Source organism: Clinocottus analis, unplaced genomic scaffold (assembly GCF_023055335.1).
Source record: "Clinocottus analis isolate CAN_PGR_092001 unplaced genomic scaffold, fCliAna1.0.p SCAF_11, whole genome shotgun sequence".
Lineage (NCBI taxonomy): Eukaryota > Metazoa > Chordata > Actinopteri > Perciformes > Cottidae > Clinocottus > Clinocottus analis.
The window spans coordinates 2,211,604-2,234,621 of NW_027175832.1; the positions used below are offsets into that span (position 1 = coordinate 2,211,604).

Here is a 23,018-nt window from a genome sequence, read left to right on the forward strand (position 1 = left end):
ATGAAATGGAGGAAATAGAAAATGTTAGTCGAGGCCGTAGCCATTTGCAGTACATGCATATAATTAGAGTTGATTTCAGAGTCGGATTAGACCTCAAAAGTCAAAAATATGCAAAGACCCATCTTACATGAACGCCAAATTCAACTCAAATAAGACTCAATGCACCAAATCAAAAGGAAACAAAACATTTATTACATTCTTAAAACCACATATAATGTATCCAATGGACAACAATATATATAGAGCTGTGTAACTCAGTTACTCTTGGACAAGTAATATACCTCTTGTACATTTTGTCATACAGGGAAAGAGAAGGGAGACAAACTATTATTTTTTGTTTGTACCTAGTCTTTCTTCAATTAAAAAAAAATAGATCACTGACTTTACGAGACGAAAGTGGAGACACAAATAAAAAGGTGGATAAAAGACCGACAAATAAATGAAAACCACAGCAAAAATAAACATTAAACTCTTATAATCAATTCATCTTTAATGCTAACTGATTATTTTTTATCCAATTCCTATGTCTTGAAAATGTGATTTTTTATAATATTAGATGGGACAAATGGGGAAGGGCGTTGACACTTTCTGAGTGACATTCACAAAAATAGAACTCACGTCCACAGTGATTATCGTTACGGGTCTTATCTTAGGTGAAAAGGTGTGAGGAGCACGAGGCTAAAAGACGACACTGATAATAAAAAAGGGACAAAGAGACCACAGCCATCTCCCTGAGCGGTCCGCAGAAGCTCCTCAAACTCTGCTCAAGAACTTCACAGCACCCCGAGTGAGACATTATCATCATCTCAATGTAACCTTCAGAGTGTGTTATTTATGTACATGAAAAATGTAAACAGTTGTGGGTTGACCTTGTGTGTCGGCTATGGAATAAAAAACAAAAAAAACAATAATTGACTCTAAAGTCTTACTGGCATTGATGCTCGACTCAGGGGGGCAGCTGGGAGCTCTGTCTGTCCTTAGACTAGTGTCCAGTGAGGAAGAGGAAAAGTACAAGTGCTTGCTTTGGACAAGTGTTGGGAAAGGAGAGAGGAACAGCGAATATACAAAATAATACAGTTTTTTTTCAACCAGCAAGGAGGGTTTATGATACACATTATGGATCATCGTTGCTCCGGCCTTTCCCCAACGGAAACATTGTGAGTGACATTTACACTACACTGACTGACTGTGCTGGTTAGAAACAGGTGGTTGAGGCCCCGTGCATCCCATTTATTACATAGTCCACGACGTCATCTTGTGCCTCGCTTTCTCTTCTCCTCAGTGTCCGTGTGTCTCGTCTCTTTTGGCAGGGCGCCACAGCGCAGACTGAAAAAAGTCATTTGAATGCAACGTCTTTTCGCCCCCCTCTGCTGCGTCGCATCTGCAACGAGTGTCCATCCCGTCGCTCGCGTGATGGACTCCCCGACCCCAGCTGGGTTTTGCCGTCAGTGCAAGAGGGGATCGTTGCCTTTGAAACCTGAGAGAACTGCTCGGAGGGGAAGTCGTCCAGAAAACTAGTCGAGTTCAAATATCAGCTTTCCTGAAATATCCGTCTTTTCTCTACATCTTACTACGCACTTTTCTCACCCTCTCTCTCTCTCTCTCTCTCTCTCTCACACATACCGACTCTGTCCATATACTTATATAGTCATCTATTTACATTCTTATTTAAAATATTTGTTTATAAATGTGTATATAAATTAAAGATAATTTCATCTTCTCGTGTCTCTCTAAGTGGCATTTACAAGGAAAGGGGTGTGTGGGACTGAGGTTTCTCATTGCATTACAAGAGCCTACAAATAGGCAGCACCGAACACTGTCTAACTGTGTGTGAAACCGGTTTGAAGAGCTCGGCCTGAGCCGAGAGTCGTGTCATATCTGTGTGTTTCATATCAGAGAAAATGGCTCAATATATTGGTCCCGAAGTGATGGTCAGTACAACGATGTTGTGTGTGTGAATACGCAGGCGTACCGTACTGAGATGCGTTAATATAGAGAGAACTATCCACAGAGCTATATTAATAGTGAGACCTGTGGATCGACTCGATTTTGTTCTAATACTTTGTGTAAAACTCTGTCAGAGAGTGGCAGGTTTGTACATTCACTGTTGTTGGGTTCTGGCTTGTGCACCGGTGCTCATCGATGAGGTACATTCATGACGGGTTGGGTGATCCGCAGTGGATCTGATGTTAAACGAGTGTTGGAGCCTGTCTCGCGTCTCGTGGGCTGTTATTATTACGACGCCCAGCCGCTTGTTGTTGATGCTACAATATGCAGAGGACCTTGAGCTTGTGTGGTCTGTAGTGTAAGGTGCTTGGGCTGCTGGGAAGTGGAGGACTTCTTTGGGATCATGGGAGACGGAGTACTTAAAGTCCTGGATTGTCTCTCAACTGCTGGTAGTTGCGCTTCAACCTATCTATCCTTTTTCTCTGTCTCTCCTTTTTTTGCTTCCCTACTTCTTAATAATACACTCTCCATCTGTCTGTGTTTGTCTTTCCGTCTCTCTCTAGCTGTTGGTGGAGTTCGGCAGAGACATCTCGCTGCCAAACACTTCCCGGTACAGTGGTGGAAAACTGTAGGCGGTCTCTGGGTGCATCAAACGGAAAAACTCCAGTTTATCTACGTGGAGGTTGCAGATGGACTTCATCATGGGCAGCTTGGACACCAACTGCAAAGGAAGAAGGAATATGCAAGGTAAGTTCATGTCCATACTTCTTTATGTGTGTATTTTTGTAGTTTTTTTTTAGAAGGAGTTGTGACTGCTCGTCTTTACTTTGTCCAGTTTCTCATCTGACGCTCCGCTCTTGTGTAGACTGTGCTGCAGAGCCAGGTAGACCTTCTCCTGGAGACTTTTAATCTTTTGGCCTTCTGTTAGCCAGTGCCGATCTGCAGGAAAGAACATATTCCCCATTCACATGCAGTTGCGTTTCTCTTTAAATACACAGTATATCTGGTATACGGCTCTACGTACCATTCAATCAAGTGTAGCGCATTATTATTTACACATTACGCCAAAATTCAGCCTGACATATTTCATATGTTTGGAAACTCCATTAATATTTACAAGTGAGTTGTGTGAGTTCATTGTATGGCTACACAAGATTATCTGCTTTTAAAGAAGCATTAATTAAGAGATGATGACATGTATTAAGTGAAAAACGGGTGAAATAATCTGCAAAAACAAATTGAAAACCTACACGTGTAAGACTATTAAAAAAAAAAACACATCAATTGTGTTGAATGTGTATGTTGAGAATGAACTTGAATATCACTGCGGCCTTTATAAGGCAAAACAGCATTAAATAGTCGATTATAGACGACTCTGATTCGTATTATGTGCACATCCATGGAGGTATTGTATCGTACGTGAGAGCGAGAAAGAGATAAACGGAGGAAAACAATCACCTGGAGAGAGAAGAACAGCGGCGCTAAACAGAGCCATCTCTTCATCAGACAGCTGCAGACGGCAGAGTCCTTTCCCCAGGTCGAACACCGTACTGACCAGGTCATCACAGCCTGCATAAACACAGCAAATCAATACTTTAATTGTTAACAACAATAGCTTGAACACTCCTCAGCTCCAGCCAGAGTCATTTTTATCATTCAAAATAATGAATTAATACTTCAGTCGGTGCAGAGGCATTTTCTTCGGCATCGTTGATTATAGTGCGTGTGAAAAATGCTTTTTTAGTTGACATAAAGAGTGAGGAAACTAAGAGGTGTCACCCTGCACATCGTCTGAATCCTCGCTAGCGGACATAACTCCATCTCATCCTCACCGAGTGCCTTGAAGAGTTGAGCCAGGGCAAACTTTCCATTGAAGAAAATGCTGCTGTTGTTGACGTTGAACGCTCGGCACATGCGTATCAGCAGGACCTCGAGGCAGCCTGAAGCGTGGCCACGGGTAGGAGACGTGGATAAAGAAGACGCAGATTGGTGCACGGCATACGCGAGGACATTTCTGAACCAGTTCAAAGTCAACAGGGTAACAGGGAAGATCCCCAAAGGAACTCTCTTGTCGTACACTGACCTGCTTTCAGCAATATAATCTGGTCATTCTGGCACAGGTCCATGAAGCCAGCGATGCGTTTGGCAAACTCCACCACATACTGAATGGCGTTGGTGATGTGGTGCGCACACTGCTGCCACATCCACTCTGCCGACTGGAAAAAAAGTCACACAAAAAAAGATGTGAGATTCACAAGAAATATCATCTTAGTAGTTGTGCAACATCAGATCAGACTGATAGTAAACAAATAAAACATTCGACTCAAACAATATGTCAGCAAAGTGAGCTCATCATGTGATTTAAATATACACATTTTAGATGTAATATTGCATTTTGAACACTGTTAAAATGATCCATAGTAGGCCGAGACGGAGAGGTTTTAAACTACACACGGAATTCATCCCGTACCTTGTTTTGAAACGCACGCGTCTCCTCAGGTGTGTATTGCGCCCAGGTGAACCTCTTCATGTCCTCAGCGCTGTACTGACACGTCTCCAAGTGAGACTTCAGAATACTCTGTGTTATGCGCTCTGTGGAAACACACACACACACACACACACACACACACACACACACACACAGAGATAAGCACCGGTGTTGTCTCACTCCAGTTGTTTGTGGCGGCGGCAGCTTGAATAACTGGATGCTGAGCGCCACTCAGGCTCCTGACAAGATGGAGTGATAACGGCTCATCTACTCGCGTTATCGCTGCGGCTGTTAGGATCTCCTGCACTTACAACGCCCACCAGTCAGAGTATGCACTCATTGCTTCCTTTAAAAGTCCTCAGAGCCCTGTTCCAAGCCTCCTTCAGGTTGCTGTAACCAGTAACCTGTCTTAAGGCCTTTCGAGAGGCTTCTGTAAAAATATCTTTGCATCCTTACCTTTATAAATACCACTCGACTATGCTTCCTTTATCCGTCCCCGTTTTTAATATTATGCATCTTTATGCCTTTTTCATATTGCTTGTTTTGACCATAACATCTTGTCCTTGTCCTGTTTTATCTGCCATGACTCTGGTTCTTCTTTCATAGCTAGTCTGTTTATAAGAGACATCCTTGAGCTTCATCTTATCTCTTTATTGAATCAACACTGTTTTTTATTAGATCTGCTGTTATTGCATTTAGTCTCATTTCATTCATGATTTGCTGTATATTCTAAAATTAAAAAAAATAAATGACCACAACATTAAATTAAATTATAGATCGAACTGAGCAACATGCTCATGCCATTTGTTTGTGTGCAAACTTGACTTTTATTTCTCTTGTTTTATTAATTAGGATAGATTTGCTTTGGCTTGCCATTTTAAAGCAAATTAATGCTACTAAAGGTCAAAACTTATGGCAAATGCTTCACAAGGAAAATAATAATGCTGCCTGAAGTGTTAAGTCTGTGTCAAGAGGCAATTTCCATAAAAACAGGAGCAATAGGACAAAATATGAAAAGGGAACCTCAGAAATAAATGCCTATCTCTTACAATTTTGTATTATTATAATATAAATCTCAACTGAAGGCCTGTTTACTCTTCATGTAGCTACATACAAACATCGACCAGCCTTTGTGAGCTTTAGGTACACTCATGGTAACGTGGAATAAAAGCAGAAAAGCAGAAACGATCTGTTAATTATCCTGGTCGGTGCTCACCGAGGTCTGTCACTGAGCAGTCGTCGGGCAGATGTTCCAGCAGTGCGTGTGTGCGTTGCAGCAGCGGATGCGTGAGCGAGTGCGTATGCAAGAGGTGGATCCCGGCGGTGTCCGACCCGTCGAGCGTCGTCTGCTGCGGGGAGTTCTGATTGGACGAGGAGGACGAGGAGGAAGACGCGGGAGAAGAGTTGGAGGTGTTCCCCGTGCTGGCTCTGCCGCCCAGCAGCTCCACGCCGCAGAACTTGCCGGACTCCTCGGGGGTCAGCGGCAGGTCGAACAGGTCGGGCAGCGCTGCGATGTCGTCCAGGTCGCTGAGGGTGGAGCTGGAGCCCCCGCTGCTGTAGGACCGGCTCAGACCCTCTTCCCTGTCCTCCGGGCCGCCGCCGCCGCCGCCGCCGCCACCGCCGCCACCGCCGCCGCCGCCGCAGACACCCAAGTCCTCCTTGGGCGTGGACAGAGCCGTGGAGCCGCCGCCCGCGGAGGACAGACACTCCTGGGACTTTTGGTGCTTTTGCACTTCGGCGTAGAGGCTGTCGCGCTGCTTCTTGGACATCCGACCAAATTTGACCGCTGCAGAGAGGGAACACATAGAAATGAACAAAATGAATATACATGCAGAAAAATCAGGCTGAGCTAAGGTCAAGGGTCAAAAAGACAACAAAAAAATTCATAGACATCTTATAATGCATCTACCTGGATAATATAAAAACACATTTTATTCTCTTTTTTAAACTTTAGCACAGAGACTTTGCAAGTTTCCTTTTGCCAAACATCATACAGTTCTGTTTTCTCAGGCTGTCACTTTAATCTAATCGTAAGCTATTTCTGGCTCACATATTTCTTCCACCTCATCCTTAATATTGTATGTTCCAGTCCCTTAAATCCTATGAGCCCTGATGACAGCTCATCCCTCTGCACACTGTATTTGTTTTTCTCTCTGCAAACTATACAAAAAAAAGCACCGAGAGTCTGGCGTCACCTTTAAATTAAAGGAACACGCATACTGGGGATTTGCCAGGTAAACACATACTTAATTAAGTGTAAAAAGAAAGAGGCTGCAGTGCGTCTTCTTGTGTGTGTTTACCATCTCTGCTCATGCCCAAAGCCAGACACTTCTGCAGGCGGCAGTGCTGACAGCGGTTACGGTTAGTTCGGTCGATCAGGCAGTTCCTCTGGCGGGAACACGAGTACATAGCGTTGTTCTGCTGGCTGCGGCGGAAGAAACCCTGCACAAACACACACACACACACACACATACCATCGCGGTAAATGACCAGCACGTGAGAGGTGGAACAGGTCGGGCGAGGTTAAGTTTGGTTCAGACCGGTTCAGCCGCTGTGTTTCCTCCTCACCTTGCAGCCTTCGCAGGTGATGACTCCGTAGTGGATTCCTGAGGACTTGTCCCCGCAGATCTTACAGGGGATGACCTCGATCTGAGCTTCAGGACCAAAGACAACATCACAAGAGGTTTAGATCTACATGCAAAGTGAGCTGGAGATTCAACAAGCAGTTCATGTTTGATGGTGAAGTGCAGAAAGATAGATACAACACCACTGAGACGCTTTCCAAAACAGTTCATGTCTAAACGATAATACAACGCTGGGTAACGTGATCTATTAATTCAAATTCACTCTTTCATAGATAGCCCATATTTCACTTCGAGCACCCGACTTCATTCAATATTCTGTTGATGTTTTCTTTGACATCTGACTCGAGTTTCTCAAGAGGATTATTCGCAGACTTCTGTAATCTACAACTGTTCTTATCAAGATAAATAATGATTTATTAATAACTGCTGATTGTGGTGTTTGTTTTCTTCTCATCTTGGTTTAAGGGAAGTTTACAACTGGTTAAACTTAAAGTTTAGTTTGTGTTGTATTTAAAAAGGCCAGCAGTTCACTTATGAGTTGATGTTAGTGTTTCACTCAAGTAACCACAACTTTCTGTCATTTAAGTTGGGTTAGCTTACTTCTTTTATTAAGATAATAAGTTTTACAGTGCACCTATATCCTTTCCTCCCTTTTCTAGTAGCCTATGAGTTTCAGAACTATGTCTTTGAAATGTTTATCTAATGCTAGCAAAAATCATTTGGAGACATTTAAGATTGTTTTATAAAAATGTGAATAATCATTTTCATCATTCAGGAAATCATGAACACATTTCAGAAACTAAAACAAAACCTGTACTTTGCACCTTTACACAGTGTGTAACGAGTCCACACAGGCACATATTCTGTATTTCTGCAACTCCCCGGCAGACAAAGTGACCAACAAAACGCACACGCAGTTAAGATAACTCGCGATGGACTTTGTTTGACTGCACCCTTCATGTCCACACAGTACACAAACAGATAGGGAATCACATGACACCTGCACACGTACACAAAGACGCCTTGCTTATTGACCGAGGGGAAAAAAACAGCAGCAGCAGCTTCATCTGGAGATGCTTGTTGCTCAACTCTTGTTTACAATCTTAGACTGATTTTTTTTTAAACATCAAATTTGTACCACTTGTGAGAATGATGTCTGAAAACCCAAAGAGGTTGATATGATAGACGGAGCATCATTGCACTCTTAAGTACTGGAAAACACTACTTTTCATTTCTTTTTCCCCTTTTCAAAGACACAGTCGGCTGTTTCTGCTCTCAAACTGTTGACTAAAATACTCCAAGTGATCCGAGCAGCTGCAGGCAAGCGATGGAAAAATATCTCCCTTCCTCTCTTTCTCTCCGGTTCCCCTCCGCCCCTCCCTCCTCTCGCGATTATATAACTCTGGTCTGTGAGCGTTCCTCACAATACTCGTTACTCGCAATACTCAGCAGGCTCACTCTGCTGGCGACGCTGACACCGCGCCCCCTCCGCAGACTCCCTCCGCTCCGCCGGCCGAGCGGCCTCCTCGGCCTCCTCGCCATTGGCCGAGTCGTCTGTCGCTCGGGTCTGTCGGCCCATGTGGACACATGCTGTCCCACTGACACACTTTCCCACTGCAGGGTGGAGGGGGGGGGGGGGGTCCGACTCCCTGCAGACTGGTTTTAAGGTGGAGCTGAACAATGTGCTCAGACTCTCTCCCATTAAAACATGTCCCCGGAGGCTCGTAGATTCAAACCAGAGAGCGGTTGCGAAACAATCAAATTAACCGAGCATGGCATTGATATTGAGCCGTGACAAACAGCACTTAACAGTTCAGGCGAATACCAAACACAGATCTGCACTCATATCCCCCTCAGGACTGTTTCTATAGGCAATCTGCTGTTTAATTAATGAGAAATCACGTTGGATTTGACTGTAAGAGCTCGTGTTATACCTGGCAACAGTCCGCTCAAAGCAGACTGCGCTTCAATGTCGGCTCTTCGACCCTCTGCCCTCTCCCGAGTCTTTGACATTGAGTCTCTTCTTCAACCCGATCTATTCTCGTCCTGCGCAGAGAGCCAGCGTTGTACAGATGCCCAGCCGCCCACCACTTCAACCACACACATATGCATGCAGATATCCAGGCACAACCCTCAGACGGTAACGTATTTCTGTCCTTTTACGTTCCTTTATTTACAGCGATCATCTTGTTACGACCCGGTAGATGAAAATGTACGACGCAGCTAAAGCAATTACCGACATATGATGATCCAATAAGAACAGAGAAGCAATGGCCACGTCTTGAAGACTTGGAGCGCCAACAGAGAAGCAAACTAGGACAATTATTTGAATAATCTCCATTATTTCCACTCTGTAAAAACTTCAGCAAGTAGTTTAAAATGACCAAAACATTGGATTAACTGCCAAAAAGAAGAAAAAAGTATTGAATTTACTGAAGAAAACTAGCATTTATGCACAGTTGAGAAACTGGAACGTGTGCATTTTCTGTCTATTGACTAAACGATTAGTTGAATAATCATTGAATAGCTACAACATACACTGTCGTTATGAGACAAACACCCAGAGGTAATGAGCTTACTCACATATGTTATACATGTAGGTGTCTAACAATGCTGATAGAGACACAGGAGCAGTAGCAGTACACTAATGTTAAATCAACATTTCGCATTAACCCTGAATATCACTGTTGACCTGCGATAAAAAATAAAAAAACAGTCTCAGGCGTCCGACCTTTCGCTCTCCAGAGCGCGGCTGCATTCCAAGAAGATAAATGCCAAACCTGCTTTTCTGCTAACATGAGGGATGAGAGCTGCATGCAGCTCTTTACTCTTCTCTCTCAATACTGCCGCGAAGTGAAACGACACAAACGGGAAAACAAAGGACGGTGTTTGAGTATGCAGAGTGTTTGAGCGGCAGGAGGAAAACCCAAGACTTACAAAAACTAAATAAATAAACGTCGCTTAACTGTAAGCGTCTGTTCCCAGAATGCTTTGGCTCTGGTGTGTTTACCAGCCAGCGAAGTGTGTAACTGTGTTATCTCTACAAAAGGTTCAATTCAGTAGAGGTGGGGGAGCGAGGGGCCGAGACAAATCACTGACGTTTTGCTTCCAACTGCTCACTTCTTGGTCTCTAATGTGAAACAAGCAGTCAGTGATCCTCCAGCAGCCCCCCCACATACATGTTGACCCTTCACAAGTTCACCGCCACTATGTGCACGCATCACTTCCCCGTCTTCTAACCGTATAGCGAGTCAGTGAAGGTTTGCTTATGATGCGAGTCGCGATGCCCTGCAGCCTCCAGCTAAATGCCCTCGCACATCAAGTGCGAGGCTCAATCACATTCTCCTCAGTCCTTTTCATTAGCTGCGCATAAGAATAACTGACAGCGCGAGAGGAGGCGCTCAATAGGAGGCGAGGGGGCCCCCGCGCTCGGCTTGGATACGTATCAGCAACGCTGAAGCGCTTGTTGTGTCATGCCTCACGGTTGGGTGTCGTGCAGCACGGAGCTGCATTACAACAATCCACTGGGGTTGTTGCCTTTTCATCTTGTGAAGTGATGTTAAGAGGACGGGAACGCTTTCCTGATTATTCCATCTCGAGGTGTTTACAAAGCCTCGAAGCCGGAGGAGACGAGCAAATAAATTCTCGGATGTGATGAAACCAACAAAAAAGAAAAAACACTTTGATTTCACACCCTCAGCTTGAATCTATGAAGTGTCTCATTGATTATGCTTGACACGTTGTAGCACGCAGCTAACTCACACATTATTTAATCTGACCCCTCTCAGGATGATACAACTTGGAAAGTAAAACTAATGAGACTTCACTCACACACTTATTTATTTATTTATTTATTTATTTATATATATATATGTACACATTCTGACTGTCTGGCTGCTCTCCTGTATTCAAATCAAGGAGCTCTGTTTTCAAAGATGCAAATGCCAGTGGAGGCCATGCCAAAGCACAAAGAGAGGGGATTTGAGCTGAGCTAATAGGTTCATAGGCCTCTTGTACCGGGTGTCACTGTGTGTATGATCTTTCACTGTGTCTTTATGTAATAAAGATACTTCACACTGCTGTGCAGCACAATGAGCTACAGGAAGTGTCCAGACGTCAAGACAGGCCTCGACAAGTCTGTCAGCATGCCAAATCTGTTGGAGTGACTCAATAATTTAGACCAATGTTGACTGTAACGCATGTGTGTGTGTGTGTGTGTGTGTGTGTGTGTGTGTGTGTGTGTGTGTGTGTGTGTGTGTGTGTGTGTCAAACTGGGACAAAAACCGCTGACTTGCTTTCCTATGAGGAAACGACTTTTTCAGCGCACCGAGCTAAGAAATAGCCGTGGCTTGTTTACATTTGGATATCCTGCCAGAAATGGAGCCTCCCTCCACCAGAGGCCCCCTCTGCTTCCTCCGCCCTCCCTCCCTCCCTCACAGAAAATCCATCTCTTTCCTCCCCTGTCAAAAACAAAACAAAACTCTGTGCAGCTAATCTCTTGTCTTGCTAAAAAAAAGTGTAAAGGAAAGACTGGATTTTTAACACAACACAAGACAACACTATGATCTTTACTGGTGCATGAAGCTTGTTGTGATGAGACTCTCGTCTGTGGACTATAAAATAAACTAGATTACTCATTTGGGGCCTATTTTGAATTTCTATATTTTATAATAGGGCTATTTCTACTCAATTACATGTGGATGTTCTTTATAATGAATCAACGGGAGACACACGTCCTAGTTAATTACAATTATCTGCTGCCCTCTGGTCAAGTTCATGTGACACACTGAAGGCCGCCCGTCAGTGCGCGCCAGTGGCCGCGCATGGCGCTGCGCGGCTGCGGCGCTTCCCACAGCGTCTCCTCCTCCCTCCGCTGCGTTTGCTGTATGATGTCGGGTGACATAACTAGGTCAGTGGAACAGCCAGATCCCTCTCTCCCTCTGTGCACTCATACAGTAGGCCATTCTGGCACCGCCACCACACAACAATCACACAACTGCACCAACACAGATTCCTCTTTTGAAAAAAGTCAACGCTAAAAGAAGAAGAAGAAGAAGAAAAGTTGAGGAACAGTTTTTTCTTCCTCCAAAAAACACGAAATAAGAAGGTTGAATATCAAAATGGCGTTACTCATACAGTTACTATTTGGTTGTTTAATTCACCGGATCTGAAACCCGATGACCTCGCGTCACAGCTCGATTACATAATTGCAGTTTGGGTTAACAACAACCTCCTCGCATGCCCCGCCCTCCCGCTATTGCGTAACCCTAACATGGATCCCCTGGCAACATTTATAGATGCCCTCCCCAGATGAGATATGATACGTTTGGCAACGCCAAACGCACAATTACGCATGTGTGTCTTGGATTGATTTCACAATCAACAGACATGAGAGACGACATAACAAAAACTATCTCCTTCAATACATTATCATGCGTGCACATGCCTCCAGCTGTTTATCAGTGCAGGCTGAACTTCAGTGTTGAGCATGTCGCCTCGGGGCCCAAATGCAGCTCGAGAGGGATTAATGCACCGGGGGGTGGGGGTGGGTGGGACAAGGCGCACTCAAGTCCCCGTGCGCGTACATACATGTGGCCGTTCAAGCCCCGTAGCGCCGTGGTTCTTCACCATTCAAAAGTACAACCAAACGTGCACATATCCATTGCCAAATATGATCAACTTACCTCTCATTTTGATGTTTTCGTTCTCTTGGCTGACGGATAGAAGGACACTCGGCTACATGGGGTTAATGGTGGTGACAGCACGGAGCAGAATAACCCCGGAGAGCGCAGTAAACTGCCTCTGTAAATATGAACTTTGTTCCGGCTGCAGACAGCTCCCGTAAAGCACGACCCCCACAAAAATAAAAAATAAAGAAAGAGGAAAAACTACCCGAAACTCCGCTGCGCTGTCGCTCGGTCCGGTCCGACCAAAAACAAGAGCGCGGATAAAGTCTGCGTGGATCGCATCGTAACCGTGTCTGCGCGCTGCGCGGAGAGATTTTGCTCAACTTTTTTTTTTTTTTTGGACAAAATAGTCCCAGAGTGGACGACCGGTGATCGGACCCCCCCTCTGCGATGTGACTCTCCGCCTGCTTCCCTCTCAGTCTACCCTGCTAACCTACTTTCTCCAAGCGTGGACTCTCCCATGATCTCACTGCCGACGGCTCCTTTCCGCGCAGCTCTCGCGGGAACGCGCAGTCACGAGCGCGAGTTTAAGGTGTCTGGGCGAATGATCGACTGTGTGGCGCTCAGTTGACGTGAGAAATGAAGACAATCGACCCTTGAAACCAATAGGAAGGCAATTAGAACAACACACACACACACTTCTGCTTTTTTTTTTTAGCAGACATTAAAGTGTGTGGTTTCACACACTTCCCTGACTGCATTAATGTGCACGTGAGTTGGAACAAGCAGCATGAAGCTATCAAACTGTGTCTTTGTTGATCAGAGAGCTGAAAGTTTGTTCACTCACTAGTGTGTTGCATTAATATAATTAACCTGCAGTATTTTATTTAAACATGTGGCTTCATGAATGTGATAGTGACTGAAAAGTGACAGACCTCTGACAGAACCACCATTTTTTTGTTACAGCCTTCTAAGATAGTGCACTTTTAGACTGTTTGCCAGATGAATAAGACATCTGTTTTTTTTCCTTTGGGCTCATGATTAGCATTTAGAATAAATGATTAATCAGAAAATAAATATAATAATTGTTACTCCAACACCTCTGAACACTGGTGAGAGTGTACACTATGTCTCCTTGACACTTTAATTAGTACTTTTTTGAATCTTTGACAATAAAGACAATCGTGTCTTTATTTATTTATCCATGTTTGCTCCATACATACATAATTGATCTTGCAAAATGTGATCCACCGCAATCTGGGTCCTGTTTTGTATTCATATTTCTGTTCAGGATGTGCAGGAATTTATCACAGAACCACTTCCAGTATCTTATGTTATTCCAAAAACTTAAACACAGACAGTTTTTGCATCTTTAAAGAATCATTTTAGAAATGATTCTGATGTAAATGGGACAGTGGGTGCCAGTGTATGCCAAGGTGTGTGTGTGTGTGTGTGTGTGTGTGTGTGTGTGTGTGTGTGTGGGTTGGAGAGGTGTAGCAGGGGGGGCTTTATGATGCAATACTCAGTGTTATGAAACAGCATAAGAGAGATTACTACAGAGCACCGGCAGTCACAGATTATTCTTCTGTTTCACACACATTCCCCACAGAAAGACTCAGAGCTTCATTCTTCTGTTGTCTCCTCGTCCAAACCCGAAGTCTCGGCCTCTTCCGTGTTCGTCACATGTAATTGTTGCTTCCTAGAAACTTATAAGTGTGTTTTTATTTGTGCCCACCTTATCCTCGCGGCCTTTCTCTGCACGGCTTTCCCTCCCAGCCGTTTGTGTCTGCAGTTTTTCCCTTCCTCTCGCCCCATGCACATCTCCTCTAAAGCCCCTCTGTTCTATGTCTCCCTTGACAACGGCAGTGACATTTTGACCTCAGGTCTTACGTAACCGCCGTGCAGCTCGGTTAGACGGCAGAGGAAGAGGAGGGAGAGAGAGAGAGAGGGAGAGAGAGAGAGAGAGAGAGAGAGAGAGAGAGAGAGAGAGAGAGAGGGAGAGAGAGAGGGAGAGAGAGAGAGAGAGAGAGAGAAGGAGGAGGAGGAGGGCTTCGGCTTGGCTCATGCATGGCAGACATTTTGTTGCCCGATGATTAAGAGGTAGAAGAAGAAGCGAGGAAGACGAGCTGGAGAAATATTTTTGGAAGGTTGTCAGCAGCAGCATAACAGGATGAGGTGGAAGAGGAGGGGGGGGGGGGGGGCATGAAGGGATTTTTACATCATAGTGACAACAATCAGAGTTGCAGCACGCAGAGAGGCCAAAAGAGTGGTTTAAAATGCCAGTGAGACAGAAATGTATGGAAGCCCATCTATCTCTATATTTATTTACTATAAATATAGACATCTATCTATCTATCTATCTATCTATCTATCTATCTATCTATCTATCTATATGTATAGAAGACCTTTTCCGCCACAAAAAAAGAAAAATAAAGTCATAATTCTGACAAAAAAGAAGTCATATTTTTTAATTTTTCTTTTTTTTGTCATGTCTTGTCATAATTCTCTCTCTCTCTCTCTCTCTCTCTCTCTCTCTCTCTCTCTATATATATATATATATATATGTATATATATATGGTGTGAATTGTGGCGTAAATACGCTTCCATAGCTGCTGCTCTACAGAGAAGCATAATAATATTCGAGGCTCTCCAGATACAAAATGATCTGCAAGAGAGAATCTTTAATGAAATGCAACCTTTATGCGTGAGCGACACAGCGAGGTGCAGCCACAGCGGGTTCACGAGTGACACTTTGTGCAGACACACACGCAGGGTCACTTACACACAGCATACGTTTGCGTCACACACATTTTTCGGCAGTCACCCGTGAATCCGTGCTCGCCGCCTGAATGTCAGGCAAGCAGGCATTTTGCTTTTTTTGGTGTGTGCTGAAGGTCCTTGTTGTTGGGACTGGCATAAGGGTTTCTCCTGACTCAGATCAAAGCCGGCGAGTGTAGCCTTGTGACTCCCTGGGGTTGAATTTAAAGGCCTCGCTCACATCAAAGCGTCTTTGTAGGGATGAGGGACCGACTGTAACTGATTGGCTGCACATGGTTTCAGTGCCGATCTCTCTCCCTCTGCAGCGTCGACTCCTTTACATTCCAGTCTCTCTGCTCATGCGGCACGTCGTAAAAAGGCTCACATGCATTCTTACGTCGAGTAATTTAAGGTTTACCTCTGTCATACGTGTCTTTTACTTCATAATCTCTTCTAATTTGTACATCACACCACACAACAAAAAAAGGCACAAGTGCACATGCTTTTACACATGGACTGTTTGTTGGGATTATTTCAGGCTCCTGCCGTCCAGAGCCGTAATCTTCCTCTCGATTAATCTCCCTGTTTTCTCCTCTCCGGAGGCACCTTTAATCCCCCCCCCCCCCTCTTCCCTGCAGGCCGCGGCTCTGTAAACTGGAGCTGTGAGCTTCGCTGCGTCACTAGGTCAGTGTGTCAGATTTACAGCACAAACAACATTCCCTCCTCTCTCAATGTTCTCCTCGTCCTCCTCCTCTTCCTCGCCACTCCACTTCCCATCCTCGCTCTACCGCCATCTTTTCTGTTTCTCATTCCACGTCGTTCGTCTCTTATCTTGGAAGTTCCTTCCCACTTTCCGCTGTCCCACATCTGTTTCTTCTTCGCTCTCGGTTTCTCCTTATCAGTTTAATTTTTCATGCGCTTTACACGCTTGATAAAGCAGAATAAATAGAATATGAGTTCAATCTCAGGTCATTAGATTCAGATTTATCTCACTGAGCACTCGCACTCCTCCAGCTCACATGCATGACACAAACATGCATTGTTAATGTCCTTGGCCTCCCGCATAGTACGCTAAATTAGTTATGTGAAGTCTTACAACATTTACGTATTTACAAAAAATTGTACATATAAAATAATCACCAACAGCTGTTTTGCAACTATCACTGAAGTAAAAGCATAATTTATTATATAGGAAGAAGGAACACAGTGCAAATAATATGTTAATACAGTTTTTTCATGTATTTTTTAGAAGTCAACCAAAGAAGTGACCACTGGATGCAAAAAACGTATTTATTAGACTTCTGCCGAAGAAAAAGAAGACTTAGAAGATTTAGGTTAAAGTCTTTATAAATCACACTTAAATACCTTATTTGGTCATGCATGTTTATTGTTCAATCGATATATTTATAGGATTTGGCTTTAAGTTGAACTTTGAATGTATCACACACTATGACACACACATCTTCATGAAGTCCAATCGTTGGAAGATATTAAACACCCCTCAACTATCACATCACACTTCAATCAATTTTGAGATTTTGGTCAATTTTGCTTCCATAAAATGTCTTCTTTCAGACTAATGGAAAAAAACATAATCCAATATAAACATTCAGGCGTTTATTTGACTTCTTTTTCATCTACAGCATTAGATTATGCCTCATTTCCATATTTAAACAAACAAATTCAGGAAACTTAAGTAATGCATGAGGGAAGTTTCATAGTTTCATGGTGATATTTATCAGTTCAAATATTTGATCCTATTCCCCTGCAGTGTCCTTTTACAATATATACCTTTAAAGAGAGTTTTTTCTCTCATACTCTCTTCAATAGATACACCAAACCTTCACAGTGTCACACACACTGTGAAGGTTTTCAGAGGCTTTTGTTCATATATTATTCATATCAGAGTGGAGCAGCACTGATCTGTAGCTTTCAGTCCTTTTATCATGTCTGTCTGTGTTTGTTGTACATGTCAAGATGTCTGGTTTCTACTGTTTTCTACTGCAAACCAACTGATGGAGGAACCAAACCGTCATGTCAGAACTGAACGGGGGAAGTTTAGTTCTTCTCTATTCATCGCGTACAAATAGTCACATGATTCAAACGAGCAATTCTCTAATCTGGAGCTTCTCTAAACCTCCACAACACACGAGCAAATGTTCTTTCACGGCGGTTTGAGGGTCCAGACCTGCCACAACAAACACAACCAGGAGCCTCTTTGTTGCTCCAGGTTTCCCGATTCTATCCCCTAAATCTCTTTTGCTTTTGTTTCTTGCAAAGCAGGTTAAACATCCACACCCACCACAGACACCTGAATAGAGGGAGGACTCTGAGGTGTTGACATGTTTCGCACGAATGGACCTCTAATTAAGTTAATGGGTTATGGAAAACAAAAGACAGCGATGATTGATCGAGGTGCGAACCTCAACTTGTGTTTACTTGTGTGGATCAATGTGCGTCGGCCATGCGGGCGTGACCCGTTCACCCCGTGCGAGTACACAAATACACGTGCTGCGTGCACATGCAATCACACACGGGTCAACATGTGATGTTTCCATAGACAGTAAATAAGTTCAGCGAGGTGGAAAAGTACGGCGCAACATTCCCTGAACCGTCGACTGCTTGATGCCGCCTCGCTTCCTCATCTCTCGTGTGCCATCTGCAAGGCACTGGACACTCACACACACCTTTATCTTCACCCCAGCATTCACTTGTGTCCTGGCTTTATTCCCTCAGATCCTCGCTTCCCTTTCGTTTTCATGCAAGAGCAGAGCTCGTTCTTCTATGTAATCCTCTAACTGCCTCCGATTATGCAACCGGGGGAAGAATGGAATTACTGAATAATCCTTTTTGTGTTTCGCAATCCACATTCATGCACGATACATCAGCTGAAAATCCCTGGAAAATGTGCACGTTTGTCTATTATTATGGAGCTTTGGACTGGCACTGAACTGGTTTATCGTATTCATCAACCTGATTTATGGCTTCTTGCTTTAAACACCATCTGCTCAACAATTGAAATGCACAGTGCACCCACACACACACACACATATATCTCACCTCACCATCGTTGTTTACAGAGATAAATACCCTGCATTTTGAAAATCAGGCATGGGTGAGATGTGGTTATTCAGTTCATATGTAACAGATGACTCATCGCAGGAGCAGAAGCAGAGACATCTAGTGCTGAGATACGGTACAAGGGCCTGTGTTTATGTAACACTTGGTGCTTCAGCATGCATGCACACATGGAAAGTTACAAGTTAAGCATTTTATGGGGTTTTTAAAAAACAGCAGATGAATGCAATAACTGCTCTGACACATGCATCAGCACGCTTTTCTATGAGAAAATGCTCCCAAAGCAAATGCACAGGGACGGCGACATGCGTCCTGATGGGTGCACTTTACCGCCCCTCCAAATGTGCAAGTGACCCATCGCAGATTGACACAGAGATTACGCAATGTCGAAGCATGATGTAATCCCTCATCCCAACACAAAAAAATCCCCAAATCATTGAAACATTGGTGCAGCTGATTCATCTCACTTGACTGACGTCTGTAAAAAAAAAAAAAAAAAAAAGTGCAAGCTGTCTTTGTGGTTTGCTGGATGGATGCTGATGCGGGCGGATGCATCGCTGTCATCACTGAGGTGGAAGGCTGTGTTGTGCTTCTTTTTTTCGGATCCTGGGAGGTGATGAGAGAGAAACAGGACGGCGAAAGTCTGCATTGCGTCACAGCAGGGAGCCGAGGAGAGAGGAGAGAGGAGACAGGAGGGGGGGAGAGAGGAAGGGCACAGCGAGGGGGGAGAGGTGCATCTTCACTGACCTAGTTAGAAGCGATGGAAACCCCTCTCCCCCTCCTCCCCCCTTCACACACCCTGCTTCACTACTACTGATGCGTAAAGGACACTTTTAACATCCCCGACGGACAGGAGCGACCACAAGGAGTCAGGAAAAGGAGGAAAGACGAGCGTTCAGACAGACAGGCTGCGGGCAGAGCGACAGGCAGGCAGACGGAAGACCAGCAGACAAATATATATCCACCATGATGTACCAGATACGGGGAGATCTGGGAAATATCTCTGTGAAAACAGGATAAGCCTGCAGGGATTTAAAACAAATTAATGATAACAACAGGTCGCATCAGAAAATATGGAAACCCCTTCATATCCTGCGTAATATTAGATTTCTGCCTTTATTCTCAGACAATAACCTCCTTGAAGAATAAAGCAGCTTTTAATAAAATCACAGCGTCGCTAAGAAGGCAATAACTAAGCAGTAATTTCGAATAAACACGATGTAATATAACGTTCCCCGTGCTTTTCAGGGGTATTGTTGGAGAAATTGAAATTGTCAAAGCCGTTACGATGGAAGTGGAAGTGTTTCTCGGATTAACAGCCAATCAAATACATTAATTATGATTATTTTGCTTAATAAACTGCTCCACCGCTTCTCCAGGTTTCACATTGACTTTGACCGTTAGTCTTTTCTCTAATGGATGATTGTTTTCCTCTCTGGTAAAAATACGATTGAACAGTATCCAACAACAAGTAAAAAGGGCGGCTTCGTCCTCCGAACCTTTCTGCTCGCTCATCTGTTTTCGTATTCTCAACTGTTCCGTCCATCCAATCCAAAACCCTTTTCCAGGCCACATTTTCAGATTTCCGTTCCCTTCTCTCAGTGGTTCAGCCTCGTTGTCTTTCCGTCAGTCCTTCTTTTAAGGAACTTTCAGCTTTGCATTTCTGCATTTCCATGCTGAAGTCTTTGTCTTAGAGACAAAGGAGAGAGAGGCTGATTAAAAAAACACTGGAGCGCCGTAGTTTGAGTCTGCAAAAACAATTCATTTGGTTCTATCCGGACTCATGAAACTTGCTTTGCTACAACACTTTTATGATGGTTTTAATGAACAATGCAAAGAAAAGATTCACTCTTGACCTCCAACATGAATCTCTGTCCATACGGACTCCATTTTTACTCTTTTTAAATCCATGCCGCGCTAACACAGCATGTCCTTCTGTATTAAACATCTAGTGCTGCACTATAGAGGCAACCATTGTATGCAATGTTGCCAGGAGCCACAATCAGTAATACCACTTTAAATGTCTTTTTTAATTTGTCTTTTTTCTCTCTCTCGCAGCCATGACCTCATCTACAACAGCTGAAGGCCTCTTTTACATCATTATCTGTACTTGAGTCCTGAAAGTGAGCACAGTGTCAGACCCACGCTGCCTTCAAGAGTCTGACGCAGACGGCGATTCATCTGGATAATCTCGTTAAAATCTGGTCAGGCCTCAAGAGTTTGTTTTTTGAGGATGAGCGGTTTCCAGTGAATGAACTGCTTTTCTTCTGATACAAAGTAAATATTCCCACCGGAATATTTCTGCTCAGTCAACGTCAGGGATTTGTGTCATGAGACTCTCGGCCGCTGCTGGAAGCTACGAAGCTACTGTCAGCGAAAACGAAGCAAAACGATCCACCGACGGTCCATCTTGCGATGCCAAATCAAGCCGAGGGTCATCACCCTCCCTGCTTCCAATACCTCACTCACATCACACCCATCTCTCAACACAGGTTGAACCTGCACACCTCTGAAGTTTCCCATCTGCATCATTTGCGGTCGCGATCCTATCGTTTGCGTTCTGTTGGGTTTCACTGTGCAGCGTCTGGCTTGAGGTTTGCAGCCGGGCCTCTTTGTCCGCCTGATGGGGTAGAAACACACAACACTGATGTTGACAAAATAGCTCACGAATGCGCTGCAGGTTTGCCAAAGCTACATGGAGGTAGAGAGAGAGAGAGAGAGGCTCAGATGTCTTGATGGTTTCAATTAGCTGTGTTTATTGGATCCAGAAACTTCATTTAAAAAGGTTATTTCATAAACGGGAGGTTTTACACCGGAGGCCTGTGTTGACGAGCTTGAAGCAAAACTCACAGGCTATTCGAGCTCGACAATTACAACGGAAAGGAATGCACGAGACACAAACGTTCCCAAATTTAAGGAGCACATTATCCAAGAAAAAGCGTAATTTCTGGGATTGTTGTAGTTTTTCCTTCTCTTTTCCTCCAACAGAACAGAAATACTGATTCATTTCTCTTCACAATCTCGCCGTTGTCGCGATGGAAGAGCTTTGCTCTAAGTCTAAATCTGTTGCACAAATACACAATTTATTTTGCAATTTTCCTATTTCAAGTCTGTCGTTGTCTGTCAGTGTCGCTCTTGACCTCCAACTCTCACTCTCATCAGCGTGACCTTGTTTTTCCTCTGTAACACTGGGGCTGCAAATAACCACTTGGCCTGCAGAACCTGAAGTGTAAATACGAGTAGCTCGGTCTTAAAGTACAAATAGGAAATCATACGGCGCGAGGAGAAATGCTATAACATTTATTATGAACACCAAGTTGTGCAAAACAAAGAGTGTTTGCTTTAGTTTCATATTACCCACATAGACATATCAGATATTCAGCTGTGACGCAAGTGATAGTGAAGCGTGCGATGATCACTGTGGAACAATAAGGGGAATCGCGTCTGTGGTCTGCTGCCTGCAGATTTAGCTCATCTTACTCTTTCAGCCAAAGACAACAACGCAGGTGTCACAAAGAGAGGAAGTGTAGCAGGTTCTCACAGGCCTGCATGTGTCAAGAGGACATAGATATGCCTGAAATATATTCAGGTTCATGTTTGATATGGTGAGTTTTGTTTTTAATTGGATCCTTATGACCAGTAACACAATGCTGATGTGTGTTTTTCTTGTCTTTCGCTAATTGTAACTGTACTCTGGTGTGGTTTTAGTGTTGTTTCTGTTTAGCTGTTTGGGAAATGATGGGTTAAAAAGGCAGAGTAAGTTCTTCACTTCTGAAGAAATAACTTTTTTTTTAAACAAAAGGAAGTAATGATCAGTTGTTGCACGATGAGTAAGTACTACAATAAGTCCTGCTATGAAAAGTAGTCACATTTTTCACGGCTCGCATGCTCATGAGAATATAGAAGGCAGAAGACAAATATGGTTGCTGCCATCATTTATCTTGTCACTGCTGGCCGTGAAGGGGTGATGTCGGGGTCCCGGTGTTAGCAGAATCTGTAAAGTTTGAAAATGAAAAGTTCTGGATGTGTGAAGGAGGAAATGAGCTCGCTAGACTTGTGGGTCGTTGCCGTCTTGACTTTTTACAGAAGAGACGGTGCAGAATGAGTCATTTGTAGGCGAGCAAAATGGTTGCAGTGAGCTGAACAGAGCATGAAAGGGTTAAAGCGCTTAGCGACCTGTCACAAGGTAGCTAACCCCCTAAAGCTAACCTGCTTGACTCATTCTGAATGGGGTATTGATTGACTAAAGGAACCTGATGCTGTACTGGAGAGGACTTGAAACGAGTGATCGAGACCACGAACTCACGTTCACAATGTTTACTGAGACCTTTTTGTCCACCGTGAGACCGACAATGTTCTCGGAGTGAAAGGTTAAATCGGCCGACACTTTGAGCGTGTGGATATGGTTTGAAGACTCAAGAAGAACACGTCCTCTTGAAAGCAAAAGCACGTGAGCTGTATTGAAGAGCACAAACTGCTTCTCAGTCTTGACTAACATGCTCCTTTTTCACTCTGCCACATGGACGCTTCTTGCAG

The 23,018-nt window shown here is 44.0% G+C and overlaps 1 protein-coding gene across 1 annotated transcript; it reads right to left on the reverse strand.

The window, feature by feature from the left end:
- Positions 1 to 171: 171 nt before the first annotated feature.
- Positions 172 to 13,181, reverse strand: LOC137782110 (nuclear receptor ROR-beta-like). Its single transcript, XM_068571219.1, has 10 exons — positions 12,705 to 13,181; positions 7,004 to 7,089; positions 6,736 to 6,877; positions 5,652 to 6,221; positions 4,418 to 4,539; positions 4,031 to 4,163; positions 3,780 to 3,887; positions 3,406 to 3,516; positions 2,774 to 2,886; positions 172 to 2,668 (listed from the first exon to the last, which is right to left on the reverse strand). Exons 1-10 carry the CDS (start codon positions 12,709 to 12,711, stop codon positions 2,507 to 2,509), a joined length of 1,554 nt encoding a protein of 517 aa, XP_068427320.1. The 5' UTR covers positions 12,712 to 13,181; the 3' UTR covers positions 172 to 2,506.
- Between the last annotated feature and the right edge of the window lie 9,837 nt (positions 13,182 to 23,018).

Coding starts and splice junctions, on each gene's coding strand:
- LOC137782110 (XM_068571219.1), bottom strand. Junction 3,888..4,030: donor GATTATATTGCTGAAAGCAG/GTCAGTGTACGA, acceptor GCCACGCTTCAG/GCTGCCTCGAGGTCCTGCTG. Junction 3,517..3,779: donor TCAACTCTTCAAGGCACTCG/GTGAGGATGAGA, acceptor GTGTTTATGCAG/GCTGTGATGACCTGGTCAGT.